The 17,737-nt window shown below is 48.8% G+C and overlaps 1 protein-coding gene across 1 annotated transcript; it reads left to right on the forward strand.

Moving 5' to 3' along the window:
- The first annotated feature begins 5,819 nt into the window (after positions 1 to 5,819).
- On the forward strand, positions 5,820 to 17,193 carry ZNF697 (zinc finger protein 697). The gene is made up of 3 exons (XM_054564801.1): positions 5,820 to 5,881; positions 10,860 to 11,143; positions 12,526 to 17,193. Exons 2-3 carry the CDS (start codon positions 10,900 to 10,902, stop codon positions 13,929 to 13,931), a joined length of 1,650 nt encoding a protein of 549 aa, XP_054420776.1. The 5' UTR covers positions 5,820 to 5,881; positions 10,860 to 10,899; the 3' UTR covers positions 13,932 to 17,193.
- Positions 17,194 to 17,737: the final 544 nt, after the last annotated feature.

The following is a 17,737-nucleotide window of genomic DNA, read 5'->3' on the forward strand; positions in this document are numbered from 1 at the left end:
TGTGCTTTGACTCATTGCCCAAGCAAGCAGCTGATGGAGCCGTAAACCTGGGATCACACTTGTATAAATTAGCTACATCCCCGAGAGGCAGTGTGTTAGAGGCTCGAAGTGCAACTTAACTCCCTCTTAGTGCACCTGCCACATAACACAAATGATGAGCAAGTGAAAAGTAGGTGAACTCCTGATGCCGGGAGAGCCTGAGCACCGGTGTGAATGTTTTAGCCAAGCACCGGTAGGCTCCGTTGGGTTGAGGAGAAAGGGGACTGGTCCAGAAGTTGAGATGTCAGTGATTTAGGTTCATGTCTGCCTTTAACCTGCCAGGGTCTTGGTTGCCTGACTCATCTGTAAAACGGTGCTAGATGAGATCGGCCGGCTGGATCAGCAGGTTGCATTTGCTTCACTGTCCCCTGTTGAAATATACTGCTGTTGCTGTGCTACTGCCTGGTTTGGGGTTTCCAGTCAGTATCTCACTTCTTCCCCAGCCCAGCCAGAGATCCATGGCATATAGTGGTGAAATTGTTCTTATCCCCCTCCCCCAAAGCAAACCCCTCTGGATGACTTCTGAAATGCTATGATCAGGAATGTATTATGAGTCCTCTGTGCTAGTGGTGTATAAGAGGGTTTTTGTTTCATTTTTGTGCAAGGAATCCATTCAGAGACCAAGGGAAAGCTATGGGCCTTCTCGTCAGACACATTCACTTAAGGTTTTGGGGGGTGTTCATGGGCTCTGGAGGCTCGTAGGCTAAGAACTCATACCTAAGGGAAATTCATTATTCTGTTCCCAAGCTGGGATAGGACTGCTGCTCTCCCCAGCAAAGGCTAGGAACTGGAGGTAAAGGCACGTAAGGAACCCAAACAGCCTGAGCCTGACTTGGAAATTATGGTGTTCGGGCTGTGCGTGAGCCCTGGATGCCACGACCTCCTTCTTGAGACAGACGTGCCTCTTCCTGGATGGCAGCTGTGTCCTGTGACTGGTTCTGTGCATCATACATTTACCCTGCACCATTGGCTAAGGTGGAAAATATCTGCAAGCTTTCGGTTTCCTACATAAAGTGGAAATATGATATCCTCAAGCTGATCTCTTTGTAATGCGGTGTGAGTCAAGCTGGATGGCATCCTCCGAGTTTCCCTGAGAGGGACACTGGCTAAATTTAAAAGTTCTCAGTTTGGGCGAGTCAAGTATCTGTTCCTGCCAGGTTCATCTCATCGAGATCACATGTTCATCAATCAGCAGTATATTATCTTCCTTTTCATTTACACACAGACATACATTTTTCATCCCCTTAACGGGTCGTTCAGGGGATGACCTATTAGCAAATGTTCTTCATCTGTTAGACGCTCACGTCATTTTGTCAGTTTGACTTTCCTGGGAAGGAGCATTCCTCTCCCAGACTTGTCAGGACCAGGCCCACTGGCCAAGTTCATTTCCCCTTGGCCTTGAGTGTGGTGTTGCTGAACTAATGGTGGAAATAAACAAGCTGCGGCAGCACCCTTTTTTGAGTTCTTTGGAAATATAAAAGAGATGAAAGTGGGAGCAGGATTCTGATTCTGTTTTGGATATAACAGCTTTTCCTCTGTCTCATAAGTTTAAAAAAGACTCAAAAGCATCAAACTTAAGTTTCTTCAGTCCCTTTATCCTATTGCCTCTCCCCAGTTCCCATGGGCTCTAGATTCAGCATTCAGCATTGTAGTTTCTTCTGATTTGGCATAATTATGAAAGCAGGCTGACTCTTTTGTGGAAGCCACTGACATTTTATTATGTCTGCTCAGAATTTAAGTGAATATAATCAAGCTTAAATTTTGGAAAAGAAAACTTGTTATGTTTTCCATTAAAATTTTTATTAGTACATTTTCTAGCAAATACAAAAGTAGATAGTGTCATAAAATAAAGCCACGTGTGCCACTCCCCAGCTTCAACAGTGACCAGTGTGTGGCTGTCTTGTCTCGTCTGCATCCTTGCCCATTCCCCTTTGTCCTTGAACTCTAGACACCAGTTCATAGGAAGCAAATTCAGAAATACCATTTCACCTGTAAATATTTCATTATGTATCCCTTAAAGATATAAGAACTATTTGTCGCCCTGGCTGGTGTGGCTCAGTGAGTCGAGCGCCAGCCTGCAAACCAAAGGCTCACTGATTCGAATGCCAGTCAGGGCACGAACCTCCATTGCAGGCCAGGTTCCCCGTTGGGGGCGTGCAGAGAGGCCACCATGCACTGATATTTCCCTTTCTTTCTCTCTCCCTTCCCCTCTGCCTACGGAAAATAAAAAAATAAAAAACAACTCTTTGTCAACCTCAACATCAACACCTTAAAAAATGAACAATTCCTTAATATCAAATATCAGTATTCACAATTCCCCAATCTCCTTGTAATTTATTTTTGTAGTTCATCTGAATTTGGATTCAAATAAGGTCTATACAATGAGGTTAGTTGACATATCTCAACTTACGTTTTCACTTAATAGGTTTTCCTCCTTTCTATTTTTTTTTCTTGCCATTTTTGTCATCATTGAAGAAACTGGATCCACGTGTCTATTACAGTTTTCTGTGATCTGGAGTTTGCTGATAATGTTATTTTCTTAAGGAAATAAGACTAGCACAAGTATTTTCTTAAAAGATGTTTTTCAGTATCTGTAAATGTTTCACTTTATGCTCAAGACAATCTGGCTATGGAGTTTAAATTTTAATCGGGCAGGAAAATTGAAGTATCAGGTGACGTCTCTACATTTTTATTCCTGCTTTCTCTTTGTTGGCAGACACCTTGGCAAATTATATGGAGAGGTGTCGCTTACCCACGGCTGAAATGAACTGGGCCGGGAACACACCAGCCATTCTTCATCCGCAACGCCAGTTATTTTGGGCAGAGAATTACAAGAGCAGTTCTTCCTGTTGAATCTGCAGTGGCAAACTGGGGCGATTCAATGTATGCCTGATACCCTTTGGTCCCAACACTCCTGTGTCCCTAGTTGTGGTGATGAACACTCTCTTGAGGACGGTTCATTCCAGTGGAAATATGATCACAGAATCATCTGGGTTGGAAAAGACTTCCTGAGGTCACCTGGCCCCACCTGGTAACCTTAACACACGGGATTCCAGCATCCATTCTCTCAGAAAGAAGCTGCCTTTTAACAACTCTCATATCCCATATACATACCCTGGGCATTCTAAGTCTGTTTTCTCTCTTTTGTCCTTCAGTGAAATAGATGATTACATTGCATTCCTTTCTGCTGCGGAGGTGTGTGCCTATACACACATGTGTCTGTGTAGATCTTTAATTAAGATTAATTTTGATTCTTTCCTGCTTGCCTTCCGCGGAGACCCATTCAACAATCTGATAAAGACTTTTATGAAACATAAGATGTTTAATGAGTCCATTTTGACACATGATGGGATTATCACAGACTATATTTCTTAGCTACGGTGTGTGTGATGGTTAATTTTATGCATCAATTTGGCTAGGCCAGTAGGTACACAGATATTTAGTTGAACATTATTCTGTGTGTTCCTGTGGCAGAGTTGTTCGATGAGATTAATATTTAAATTGATGGACTTTGAGCAAAGCAAGTTGCCCTCTGTAATTGTGGGTGGGCTGTTGGATGCTGAGTAGAACAAAAAGGCTTGTGCCCTGAGCTAGGAGGGATCCTCCAGCTACGCTGAAACCGTCGCATCAGCTCTGCTTCTCCGGTCTGCTGGCCACCCCGCACATTTTGGACTTGCCAATGTTCATAATCACACAAGTTAATTCCTTATAATAACTTTCTTTCTATGTAAACAAACTATTGGTTCCATTTCTCTGGAGAACCCTGAACAAATAGTGTGAAAAAAGAAACCCGTACAAGTATTTGACCAAGATTCATCTGGCTGGCTGTGTCTAAAGTGGCGTTTTATTTGAAAGAAGTTGAGAGATCATTGGAGAGGCCATTGGAAAAATGAGATTCTGGCCATAACTCTTCTAGCAAACTGCCTTTCGGTCCCTGACCTGGTGGCTTTCTCCCTGAGCCTCAGTTTCCTGTCTGTCGAAGGCATTTGCAGGAAGGGATATCTGAGTCCATGATTCCATGAAATACAGACGTTGAGCATTTGAACATGCTGAGGAAGTATCCAAAGATAATTCTTCTAAGGCCTGCCCAAGTGCTAGATAAAGAAAAAAGCTGAGGACGTATACCGGTAGCCGTGGTGCTCTGATGCCAGAGTGGGGTGGCAGGGACGCAGTGGGAACCACAGCGGAGGAGCCTCTGGGCATCAGGTGGATCATGCTCATCAGTTAAGTGTGAAATGTGGATGAGTAAACGCCTGCATGAAAACCTTCAGGGCTGTCCAACCGTTTGGCGTCTCTGCGCCACACTGGAAGAAGAAGAGTTGTCTTGGGCCACACATTAGATACGTTGTGACATGAAATCACAAAAACAAAATCTCATAATGTTTTAAGTAAATTTACGCTTTTGCGTTGGGCCGCATTCCCAGCCATCCCCGGCTGCACATGGCCCGCGGGCCGCAGGTTGGACACCCCTGCTGGCTTCCGTGGCTTCTCATCGGAGGGCAGATGGTCTAACTGGCATGGTTCTTAGACCTGTCTCTGCATTGCGATAATTTCTTACTTTGTGCAGGAGGAGTGGGATGGTGGCGAAGGCTTGCTTGGCAGCTGTGACAAGCCAAGACCCTCTGGCCGAACTGAGGGGCCCCAGCCCAACCAACAGACAGGAAATGCCTGACCCCAAGGACACTGTGCTATTCCTGACCACTGAGACTGGGAGGAGTCTCAGACTAGCTCTGGCCAATGGGGTTGTAAGCTGATTTCGCAGTTGCCTTGCATTTGATCCTTTGCCTTTTTTCCACTTGCGCTTTCCTCCCCAGGTGAAAAAGCAGTAACCCAGGAGGAAACCACATCATTTTAGTGTCTCCTGTCTGGAGAGTGGTTATTTCTTGGCTGCAGGAATCTTTGCTTTTTCTGTCTGAAATTAACGTTCGCCTCACACAGCCATCGGCCACTTGAGAGGCTGGCATTTTGCGTTGGACAGTCTGGGTGTGGGACTGGGGGAGTCAGCTGTCCCCTGGGATGCAGACACCTTCTCCTTGCACCTGGAGGCCTCCCTGCAAATAGGTGAGGTGGATTTCTTTGCTCTCAAGGTTCTTTCTGATCACAGAGAGGAGGGAGGACCCTGATGGCCTTGTTCCCTGAGAGGCTAGTTGACTGTTTACCCATCTGGTGTTAAAGACTGACAAATGATTAACCCTCTAGAATCCCTGGTTAGCCCCTGGTTGTGGTCATGAGTTCAGCCTTTGGAACCACAGACTGAAATTGTTTTCCAGCCTCCTACCCAGTGGGGCCTGGCCTCCGCTATAGAAACCCTCCCTTGGGAGAGCGTGGTGCGCAGGGGGCGTGGGAAGTGAGCAGGGCAGCCTGGGCCGGCTGCGGGGGAGGCGGGGAGGTAAGGCGGGACTGCGAGGGGACAGGGGGACAGGAAAGGAGCTTCAGCCCGAGGAGGCGGAGAGGGAGCGCTCCTGGCCAGCCGCCTGACCGCTTCCTTCCCCTGACATGAAAGCCCCACCGCAGGCCTGGCTCAAGGCCACCTGGCAATGGCCTTGGCACATGACTCCCCCGCACCTCCGGGGCTGGAGGGGAAGGGGGGGTGGGAGAGGTCCTCACTTAGGGCTCTGGCTCCCTCCTCTCACAGCTCTGCGGCCAGGCCTGCCAGGGGGTTGCTCCTGGCCTCCATCTTGTGATGTGCCCTGGCTTACGGCCTCTTACGCCCCGAGGAGCCAGCGGAATGGAAAATACGATGGTGATGGCGAGGAGCCCAGAAATGCTGGGTTTGAGTCCTGACTACCTGGGAGCTATGTCACCTGGAGCTCACCTTGCCGAACCTCATTTTTCTTCACATGTAAGACAGAGTGGGCGAACCTCACTGAAAAATTGGAGGCAAATGAGAGGCACCTGCTCAAGGGCTGTGTCAGCAGCTGCCTTGGTTGTTCCAGTGAACGACCCGCTCACCAGCAGCGCCCCATCCAGAGGTGGCCTGACAGTGTGGGATCCGTGCCACCAAGAAACCCAGCCAGTGGTTTATCTTTTAGGAGGGTCGGGGAGAGGTGTGCTTGTCTGCCCCGCCGCCCGCAGGAAATGAGCTCGAATCCATAAAGCGAGGGGGGCTCTTGCTGTTCAGGCCCAGCTTTTCTAGGGAAGCTTCGTGGAGGCCATTGGGAGAATGTGCCGCTGAACTCCGGTTAAATTCCAGTACTGGTTCTGCTGCTGGCTTCACCTCCTCTTCTCCCACCTCATTCCCTCCTTCCCTCCCTTCCCCCTTCCTTCTTCCCAACACACCCTCTCCCATTTCCTTCCACTCTGTAGCAGTATCTTCAAATTGATCTGATTAGTCTTTCAAATGGGGTTGAGTTTTTCTAGAATGCACTTGAGCATTTTCCCGGTGGCTTAACGGGGTAATAAACATTACCGTTTTTGAGTTGGGGGTTATGAGGTGGGAGGAAGGAACATGAGAATATTGTAAGTTCTAAAAACTAGCTGTTGAGCAGTCTTGGCAGAGTTGGCTGATCCCACCCTGAAATGACCTGCATCCAAGAGAAAGGTTTGGTGGCGGCTGCGGCGGCAGGTGTTGGGGAGCCACCGGCTCGCTGTTGAGGAGGTTCCAGCTGAGTAAGCAAGCTGCTACTGGCAGCAGTGCCGCCCTGGATGAACCGAGCTGCATGTCGCATGACGGACTAGAAGAGGACTCAGATGCATTCAGACCCAACCTCCTTGTTGACCAGAAGCCCAGAGGGGGCAAATACTCAAAGTCACACAGCACAGCAGCTGTGCTGGCCAAACACCAGGACTATCATCCATTGCTGCTACTTCAGAGATTACAACCATATGCGGAAGTAATCTTGTCCACCTGCCTGCTCCCATCATTACCTCTGCTGTTCTTCCCCTTACACTTCCCATCCCTTCTGACTAGAGGGAGAAGAGCTCCCCTCCAGAGGGTATGAGTCAGGTTTGTTGGGCCATCCACCTCATTCAGCTGTAGACTTACACTTTCTGGGTACAGGATGGGTTAGCAACATCTCCAAGCCTTACAGAGCCGAACCTGTTTCCCTTTGCCCCAGTTCCCCGAGAAGCTAGCCCCTGCCTGGCTCTTGTCTCCACAAGGTGGGTTATTCATTAATAGAGTCTTTAGCAGCCAGGCCAGAGGAAGCTCTGCTTGTCCTGGCCAAAGGCCATTCTTGGTGCGTACAGCCGTGGCCCTCGATTTAGGAGGGGGGTGTGTGTATAATTTCTAAAATGAAGATGTCGGCTTAAGTTTTATAACTACCAATTATTGTGTCTCTACTATGTGCCAACAATCTTTTGTGGTAGGTGGCAGCGTACTTGTCTGTACGGCTGCAGGCTCTGAGGTTCAGCAAGGCTAAGTAACTAGCACAAGCTGACAGAGAGCAGAGGGTTTGAACCAAGTCAGCCTCGCCACAGGGCCGTCACAGGGCCCTGCCGCCCACTCATGAGCCAACCCTGGCCTTGCTTGAGAAAACATGTTGCTAGTTTTTATTTTGAGAATGAATGGGAAAGGAGTTGGAACACAATGTGCTCAGATATCTGTTGACGGGCACAGCGTCTAGATAACGTTTCTGAAATTAAGTCATCCAAGCTGAGGTAATCATGTCTCATCCTTGTCTTCCTTTTTGCTGCTTCTAGCATAATTGTAGGTTTTCCTTTAATGTGTTTTGTCGGGTTAAAAACAACGTTGGCTGATTAAAAACACATCTTTATTGAAGAACACATAGATGTTCACAGAAAGGGGAAGTTGCCGTGAACAACACACCAGCTTCTGGGTGAGGATGAGGGCACTGGCGCCGGGGCACAGGCGTCTGAGTCCCTGCCCCGCACGTGCGGGTGGATGGCCCTGCGCTACCCACGTAACTTCTGTGCCTGTTCCCTCATCTCCGAAACTGAAAAAAAAAATGCCCTGCTTCTCTGGGACATTGTTAAGATGAAATGATACAAAGCTCCTAGAAGTGCTCAAGAGATGTTTGATGAACATTTTAATCATTCTCTGGTTTTCCTCTCGGAATCTGTTTATACATGTATAAGTATATATGCTAGTGTGCATGTACTAATAAACTCCATGAGACTAATTTTAAACCAAACGGTTTCATCTAATAACAAATGGTGACTGCCTTTCCTTTCCTCTAAGCAGCAGGGTTCGTTACCTGGGAAGTGCCTAGAACCCGATGATGTTATGCTGTGAATGGAGCTGAGTCCGCACTGTGCGGCATACAGATTTCCAGCCTTGCACTAATAGAGTGCATTTTAGAATAAATTTGAGTAGATGTTGTACAATGAATGGCGTCTCTCTGGTGACAGGAGCTTCCCCCTCTTTTCAGAGCAGACCTAACCCTGCCTCTCCTGGTGGGAATGAGGCCATAGACATGCTCCCCTTGGGAGCCCAGACCCTCCTTTATTCTGAGTGTGGCTACACTGAGCTTTAATCTGCCTGCCCTAAGTGGGAGACTCGGATTCTTCCTTTTTTTGTCCACTGCTCCTTTAAATCCAGAAAACCCATGTTTCTTTATTTAGTATCTCTGGTATGAATTATGTCTCAGTTCCCAAGAAAGCATAAATCAGAAAGTCCTCTTCTTCTGTTGCTGTGGTATCGGAAGTACTTTCTAAGAAGGTGCTCTGCCCTTCTCAAATGGCTTAGAGCTGAACCTTAAGATTCCCTGTTTCCCAGGTTGAACCTCAAACCCCACCTTTCAGGACAGAGAGCTGCAGTCACTTCAGTACCATTCTGGGCACCACACCCTGCCATTTTAGTTGTATGAGTTTCTGGTGAGACACTGTTTGATTCCTTTACTGATGTAAAATTCTTCTTGCTGGTCTTAGATGAGCAGAAACCATTGGTTAGGTTCCCCCTTAACTTTTACCCAATCCGTGCACTGCTTCTAGCCACTAGCAAACCGATAGGTCTTAAAACCTGTTTGAAAACCCCACCCTCTCTCTCCACCCCTCACCGTTGGGGTGTATTATAAATGCAAACTCAAGGGATACACTTGTGTATTGCTCCATGAGGCAAGGGAGGGATGGGTAGAAGTGGTTTGGGGTTAATCAGTCCTTTGTGAGATAGACCTCGTAAAAGGTTTATGACTTTAATGGGATTTTTTAGAGCCTAATCCTGAGTGTTTGAAGCCTGGCATTTTAAGCAGAATGATTCTAAAGGAACTCAGCTGCACTCCAGGACGCCGCTGACTGACCACTTTCCTATGCTGTTTAAGAGAAGGAAGGGCTTGAGTTTTCACTCTGATCTAGGGAGGGGGGAATCTCTGCGAAAGGATATAATATTCTCTTTAGAGGGTAAGTTGGCCAAAATATGGTGGTGCCGGCGTGTCTTTGAGGTGTTCTGGAATGGCATCAGGACTTAAAAAGAAAAATAACGTGTGTCTTCTTTAGTAAAAGGGGAAATCACATGTTTATTCCACATTTGTAAAACTCAGGAGGGTCCATTCCTCTCCACAGTATTTTCCAAAGTGCTTTTCAACGTCTCCCTCTGACACTACGCCTGGGAGGGGGGTTGAGGAGCATTACCCGCCTTGCACCGAGGAAGATGCTGGAACAGTGGGAGGTCCATTGCCTTTACTTGGGCTCCAGAGTAAGGCTGGCCCAGCCCGAATGGCTTCTGCTCTCCACTTTGAGTCTCTGGAGAGCCAGGGCTGCCGTGGGGAAGTCCTCCGTGGAGGCAGGAAAAGCTCCCAGCCAAGGAAGGGGCATCCTGCTTAGCCGAGTGCTTGCCAGTTCTGTTTGGGGGCTGCCGAGGCAGAGAGCTGCACACTTTCGAGTCTTTTCCAAGATCCTTGACCTATAAACTGCTTCGCTGCCATGGGCCAGGCTGTAGGAGTGATGGATGACAGAAGTAAATTATTTTTGGCTCCACAGCTCAGTCTTGGCAGGGGGCCCCTTAAATTTGAAATGTAAACCTGACATCTACAAAAGGTTTAGGAATCCGAGGTCATTTTCTCCCTATAGTTCCCACGTTGGCCTGTTCTGTAGAGGGGTTACCGATGACACCAGGGGCGTGCTTTGTTAAGGGCTCTTGACAACTAAAGTATACGTATTACGAGGCAAACTATGTCATGGGATGGCTTCTAATATAGAGGGCCCCTGCATCTCTTCCATCCATCTCCCACAGACCTACGAAAGCTCGATCCTCACCACAAAGCCAGGCCGGTGCTGCTGCTGGTGACGTGGTCTTAGACCAGAAGTTCATATACCGATGCTTCCGTTATTCTTGTGTCTTCAATGTACTTTTTCTTTGACCCTTTAGAGCCCCACACATCAGTCCTCACAGGACTGCTGTGGGCTTGAGCAGGGCAAGTCTCCTCCCCCCTGGCCCAGCTTTACGGAGTATAACATTGGTAAATATAAACTGCACATATATAAAGGCAAGCTTTAATAAGAATAAGGAATGCGTGGAACTTTGAAGCAGCAAAACTGCTTATTTGTTAGCCTTAGGCTAGTGGATCTTTTTCAGCATCATTGTCTCAGCTGTAAAATGGGGATACCATTGTTACCCCATGATGTAAGCTACAAAGTCATGTTAATAGAATCATTCATGAAACAGATGGAAACTGATCAAATTGTGGCCCAGTGAGAGTTGGCCTATGGCCTCAGGATGAGTGGCCACTGTCCCTCTGGCACCCAGACCAGCCTCCTTTGCTCTCAGAGGTGTTAACCTGAAAACATGAGGCAGAGCAGAGATTTGCCGTCTGAAGCTCGGAACTCTGCCTTTTGTTGGACTATGCCACTGGGATTAAAAGGCAGACAAGGTGAGGGAATAAGGCCAGACTGACATGACCTTTGTCTGTGTGTTTTGTCTGAAGCAGGGACTCCTGGTCACTTCCCTCGTCCTGTTCCTCACGGATGGAACACGAAGACAAACAGGGTGTGTGTGAAGCCCTGGACTCGGAAGACACAGGGATGGGCTCTGATTTTGAGAACTCTGAGGACAGGGAAGGGGACCCGGAAGAGCGAGAAATGGGTTCTAACGTGCAGGACACAGACAAGAGAGGCGACTACCTGGAGCAGGAGGTGGGCTCCAACCCACAGGATGAAGCTCCAAGACAGGACTCAGAGGAGCGGGAACTGGTGTCTGACCTCTGCACAGGTGAGGAGACGCCTGCAGGGCCCATGGAAGTTGCCCCCCTCACTCATTTCTAGCTCCTCCACAGTTATTTCCAGGGGCAGCCTTCTTGTGAAGGAGCGCCCCAGAGGAGACCATTAATCTGAATCTGTCCCATCTTAAGCCTGAGAAACATCCTTTTCTTCTGTCCAGTGTGAGGTGGGCTGTTCTGGTACACGGGCGAAAAGGGTACTCACTGGCGCAGCACTTCACAGTATACAGAATACTGCAATAGATCAATACTTGGAACGACACAAGAGGGAACACAGATAGTATTAGAACCTACCTCATCGGGCAATTGGGAGAGTTAGGCGAATTGCCACACGTAAAGGCTTACAAAGCACAGTACCAAGCACAGTGTTGAGATGTTTAGTTACTGTTATCATCTTGTCTGCCGATAAGTAAACTCAGTGGCGAGGGACCAGCCCTGGTTCCTGTGGCTAATTCTCGGAGTGCCCAAAGGCTCTTGCTATTCCTGACCTGGAAACAGTGCATGCTGGGACTCCGTCTGTATTTAGTTCTGTCCTGGGGCATTCCTTTATCCTGCTCTGTGCGTGTGTCGGGGACAGAAACGAGCTGAAACACCTTATGGCCTGGACTGTGAGGTTCCATCCTTCGCCCTGTAACTCATCCCAGGCCCCAGCAGTGCACGAGCTTTTTCATACCCAGTGACTGTCGGGAAGGCCCTCTGTTTGGGCATAAGCAGCCAGAGACAGGTGTGTGTGCTGGGTCAGCCTCTTACACTGGGCTTCCTGGCTCTGGGCCCTGTGCTCCCTTCCCCGCACATCTTCCTCACTCCTCTTACGTAGTAAAGCCCTTAAAGTTGGGGGTGTGTTTGGTGTTTTGTTCCACCTTAAGCTGTTCCAGAATGACCACTCACGTTTTAAAAATCAGTCCTGGGCCTGGTTAGGCCTGGGTAGGCCACCTGGTCTTTTCTTGTGGTTGACTGGAGCGGCCTTATCTTTTGAGGCCAGGGCCTTGAAAGGCATGGGTCGCTCTTACAGTGAGCAAAGCTCCTCTGAGATCCCACCTGGCACAGACCTGACCACTTCAAGCAGACTGTCAAGCCTTCAGATGGCTCTGAGTGAAGCGTCAGGGACAGTGGGTGGGGCCTGGGCTCAGAGGCAGCTGCCAAGAACTGGTAAGCCGAGGAAGCAGGTGCGTGACCTTTGCCTAGGTTTTGGTACATACTGTCCTTTTAGCTTTTCTTCCCAGGAGGCACCAGGTGGAATCTTAGGGATCTTGGAGAATGAGGTTGAGAGTACCCTGAGGGAAGCGGATTAATTGCTCCCTGGCCCACACTCTTCTCAGGTTTACATTTTGACCTCCAGGTATAGTTACTCCCATTGTCACCTTTTCTGTTGCAGAGGGGCTGCTGAGTGAGGAAGAAGGGGTTGCTCTCCGAGAGGAAGAGAATGACCGGTCTGGTGTAGCTGAGGTGGCAGTGTTCCCAGGACTGTCTGTGTCCGATAACATATCCCGGAGTCCCCGGTGTCCACGGGAAGAGGAGGAGGAGAGCTCCTGCGAGAACCGGCTGGAGGAGGAAGAGGACCAGCCACCCCCGCCCGTGCTTCCCTGGAGGCGGCACCTCTCCCTGGGGAGTCGGCACCGGAGCGACAAGTCGGCCCACCGCCGCTTCCGCCGCCTCCACCACCCCATGGCAATGGACCTCGGGGAGCTGGACAGCCTGATGGCCAGCATCATGGATGCGCCCACCATCTGCCCCGACTGTGGGGAGAGCTTCAGCCCGGGTGCCGCCTTCCTGCAGCACCAGCGCATCCACCGCCTGGCAGAGGCGGCCGCAGCAGCCAGCCTGGAACCCTTCGGTCTGGCGGGGGAGTGCGGCGCGGTGGTGGGCGTGGCCGCGGGCTTCGGGGCGGGGCCTGCGCTGGCCCGACCTCCACGCGAGAAGCCATTCCGCTGCGGGGAGTGCGGGAAGGGCTTCAGCCGCAACACCTACCTGACCAACCACCTGCGCCTGCATACCGGCGAGCGGCCCAACCTGTGTGCCGACTGTGGCAAGAGCTTCAGTTGGCGTGCGGACCTGCTCAAACACCGGCGGCTGCACACGGGCGAGAAGCCCTACCCGTGCCCCGAGTGCGGCGAGGCCTTCAGCCTCAGCTCGCACCTGCTGAGTCACCGCCGCGCGCACGCGGCGGCCAGCGGAGAGGGACCCGCTGCGCTGCGGCCCTTCGCCTGCGGAGAGTGCGGCAAGGGCTTCGTGCGCCGCTCGCACCTGGCTAACCACCAACGCATCCACACCGGCGAGAAGCCGCACGGCTGTGGCGAGTGTGGCAAGCGCTTTAGCTGGCGCTCGGACCTGGTGAAGCACCAGCGCGTGCACACGGGCGAGAAGCCCTACATGTGCTCCGAGTGCGGCGAGACCTTCAGCGTCAGCTCGCATCTCTTCACGCACAAGCGCACACACTCGGGCGAGCGGCCCTACGTGTGCCGGGAGTGCGGCAAGGGCTTCGGCCGTAACTCGCACCTGGTCAATCACCTGCGCGTGCACACTGGCGAGAAGCCCTTTCGGTGCGGTCAGTGCGAGAAGCGCTTCAGCGACTTCTCCACGCTCACGCAGCACCAGCGCACGCACACGGGCGAGAAACCCTACACGTGCATCGAGTGCGGCAAGAGCTTCATCCAGAGCTCGCACCTGATCCGCCACCGCCGCATCCACACCGGCAACAAGCCGCACAAGTGCGCGGGCTGCGGCAAGGGCTTCCGCTACAAAACGCACCTCGCGCAGCACCAGAAGCTGCACCTGTGCTAGGTCTGGGCCTGAGGGAGGCTGCCCTCAGCCCAGCGTGTGGGGCGCAGATGTCCTGGGGACAGACCCTATAGAAAAAAATGGGAAGGGGCGGGACGGACAATCTGAGAGTGACTAGGGCTCTTTTGGTGCTAAGGGACCCTGAAGGGGAGGGTTGAGTAAGAGGTGTTCTTTGGGTTGCTATATTTTTGCCCGCCTCCTCCCCAATGGAGAAATGTTTGGGAGTTGTGCTTGAGCGTGCTGACTTCTCAAACACGCTGTCGGAGCAGAGCGGGCACTTTGAGGACCTTGAGGAAAGGGAGTTAGGCGGGAGGGGACGGAACCAGGATGGCAGGAATGGAGTAGGTGGGCTGGGATGGCCTGTGGGAATCAGGGGAGAGGGGGTGGTTGGAGTGAGGGTTACAGGGTAAAATAAAGAGCCAGTGTGGATAATTCTGCCCTGTCCCCCCCACAACAGCTATAGTCCCACGAAAAGTAGAGGAACCTAGCCAATTCTGTAGGGAAGGATATATTGTATGCCCTTCATTTCTCTGAGCCACAGTTAGCTGCTATTTTGAGGCATTCAGGGGAAACTGGGCAGAAAAGCAACACACCCTCATTGCAAAGGTAAAACTTGGAAATTCATTCATAACTGGTTGTCAGATCTAGGATATACTGGTCCCACCCCTGATTCGTTGCTACTTCCTTTGAAATGTTCTAGCTTCTCTCTGGGTTAAGGTGGTCTGTGTGGGTGAGCAGACGCTGGCCCCTAGTGTCAGGTGTGTGCCTGGCTCCGGGTTTCTTTCAGGTCTCACTTGTGATCTTTTATGTGCAGGGAAATGGAACAAGCCCAGCTCTGTGTGACTTTCCCTTTCCCAGGTCAGCTGGGTGCTCATTTCAAGTGAACCTCAGACCATCAACAGTTGCCCCAGTGACCTGCTGCAAAGGTCAACCAGCTCAAGAGTTTTGCTGGCCTTATGTGAGAAACACAGGAAAGTGAAAGTTCACATGTTGGAGTGCAAGTCTCCTTTGTCTCATTTGCCTTCGTTTTGTGTCTTGCATCCCTCCTCCTCCATAACGACGGGGTGATTATGGAACCCCACCTCCACACATATTAATCTGGGCTCTGGTCTGAGTAGAAACTTCTTTTTCCTACCCAAGGAGGCACAGTAGAAAGCTCCAGGCTTTATACAAGGAGAGTACAAGCAGGGAGAGGTGTAAATGCAAAATTGCCAAATAGCACAAGCAATGAATGTTTTCTGGTGGTTCCATAAATGCCAAACTAGCACTTTTATATTTGTAAAGTGCTTTATGCTTTTTAATGATTGTTAGGTGTGTCTCACCTCTTTGGGAGGTGGATCAGTGTTATGACCACTGTCCTAGGGAAGGCCTGGGGACAGGAGTGCCGAATGCTGTTCTGAGGAGAGGCTGTGACAGCGTGGGTAGGTGTGGTCCGGCCTTTTGTGCTCTCCAGCTCAGCTGCTAGGAAGACTTACCTGTTGTGATTTATATTATAAACCAAGGACACTGAAAATTCATATGCTTGGTGGAAAATTTAAGGCTAGTCTAGAAGGGCCAAAGATGTCCTTGTTGACAAAGCTGGTCTTTGTCACATAATTAGGGTGTCCGAGGTATGTTACCTTTCTGCTAGGGGTCTGTAGTTAGAGGACTTGTATAGATTTCAGGTACCTGTGCTGAAAGCCCCTCCCCTAGGCTAGCCTTTAGAAGTTAGAGTCGCAGAAGGCAGCCTGTTTTCTCCGGTAGTGATTGTTACCCTGTACTTTTCACGGAAGCATCTTCACAGACTGTTGGACACACATGAAGGGGGAAAAAAAAAACCTACAAGTTTGTTTTTACAATTTAGCAAATTTTATGGGGATGCCAGTAATTTATACTTGATCAGTTGTATTCTAGCAAAGGACCTCTTTGGGGACTGTAGGAAAGCATGTTTTTGTCATTATAAAAACACTTTAAAAATCCTGAGAATTATGGGCTTGTATAGTGCTTGTTAATCTTGCCCTCTTATCAGATTATTGTTATTCAGAAATGCAAATAGATTTTCAAAATATAGGTAGTTTTGGAAGACACTAATTGTTTTTAAATTTTCTTTTAGTTGAGAGTAATATGAGCAAAGCAAGTGTCCATTATTTATTCTGAATTTTATAGTTTGACTACAAAGTGTATGAGACTCACCTGAAAATAATATAGCCCTTTTATAGGTAATCTTATTCCTTTTTTTTTTTTCCATGCACATCTACCTCTTCCAGCTGTTTTAAGTTCTCTCAAGTCTGTGCCTATGAAATTTCATTGAACTTTTGATTCTTCTTGCGTTGACCATCCACTTTATGAGTTAGTTGGCCTTTGGCTGCCGTGGTTCTAATATTGCACAGTCTTGTCTGCATCAAATACATTACATATTAGCAGCTTTTGAGAAAGGGTTCAACAGGGGGAGGAGATTGAAGTAATGTAAAATAATTTAGAGGCAGTGGAAATCTTCAGATTTCATGGACCTCTCTTGTTCTTCCTGTTACTGTGGATAAGAGTCAGCTACCACTTCAGTATCCCCTCGGTGAGCAAACCCCTTAGAAGGAAACAGACCAACCATCAATACCCACTCTTAAGGTGCATCTAAAATGTGACTCCATTTTTCTTACAATCCTTCAGGGAACATATCTGCGTTTCTTGTGTTTAGTTTTAGAATAATAGTAGTTCTCGAGCAAACCCTGTTAACTGTGGTTCACCCTTACAGATGTTAATATGAAGACTCCTTCTGCCAACGCATTAAAGAAGGTGGAGGCAAGTGTATCACTTGTTTCCGAGGAGTTTGGTCAAGTGCAGGCTGCCTCTACTGAGCAAAATATGGAGCAGACTAAATAGGCGAAATGGCTTGCTTAAATCTTGAGCTCCAAGTGGGAAGGAGAAGATGACAAGTTAACCCCTTGAGCCATGTGGTCTCTTCAAGATCAAGAGGCTGTACATATGTGAAAAAGTACAAATGAGGAACCTATGTTCATAGACAATCTGAACTGTGTTTCTGATGTTTGTGCACACTTTCCTTCACTGTAATGTTATTTTACAGCTGTTTGTTAAAATAGTGAATAATTTAATGACCCTGAAAATAACAGGTTTGTGTGTGTGTGTGTGTGTGTGTGTGTGTGCGCGCGCGCGCACGCTTGTGTATGTGAGATATTTGCCTTATTTTCAGGTTGTTTTATTTAATGATGGTTCCCTGGACAGCATTCTCGTGTTCAAGCAAACCAATATGGAATATTTGTCATTAAATCCTTATCAGTCTTTTACCATGTTATTCTTTATTCTTTATTTGTCACCCATTAACTGTCAGTTCAATCCGTGGAAGCTGTGTTCACAAATGCAAATAGATTTTCAAAATAGAAGTAGTGTCTGGTAGAACATGGGTCAGCAAACCACCAAATCCAGCCTTCCTCTTTTTGTAAACTAAAACTGTATTTCAAGACAGTAAGATCCATACAGCTTTGCTTCCATATTGTCTGTTGCTGCTTTGGGACCACAATGGCAAGGTTGGGCAGTTGGGACAGCATGTCCGTGGCCCACAGTCCTAAGATATATACTATCTGGTACTTTACAGAAAAAGCTGCTGACTCCTATCTTAAAATGTTCAGGTGGATGAGATCATCCTGGGATTGGCTGATATCTAATAGTGTTCCCATTCTAACCAATAATTCAGTGCAGCACTTCTGCACTGATGTGGCTTTGAGATGCTGGGAATATGTTAATGTTATGCCATTGGTATCGATTTCCAAAGATCTGTGTCTCATTTCTTGTGAGAACCAATCTGTGGGAAATTTTGG

This window comes from Pteronotus mesoamericanus, unplaced genomic scaffold, assembly GCF_021234165.1.
Source record: "Pteronotus mesoamericanus isolate MK-2021 breed Mesoamerican mustached bat unplaced genomic scaffold, CSHL_Meso_final scaffold_99, whole genome shotgun sequence".
Taxonomy (NCBI): Eukaryota; Metazoa; Chordata; class Mammalia; order Chiroptera; family Mormoopidae; genus Pteronotus; species Pteronotus mesoamericanus.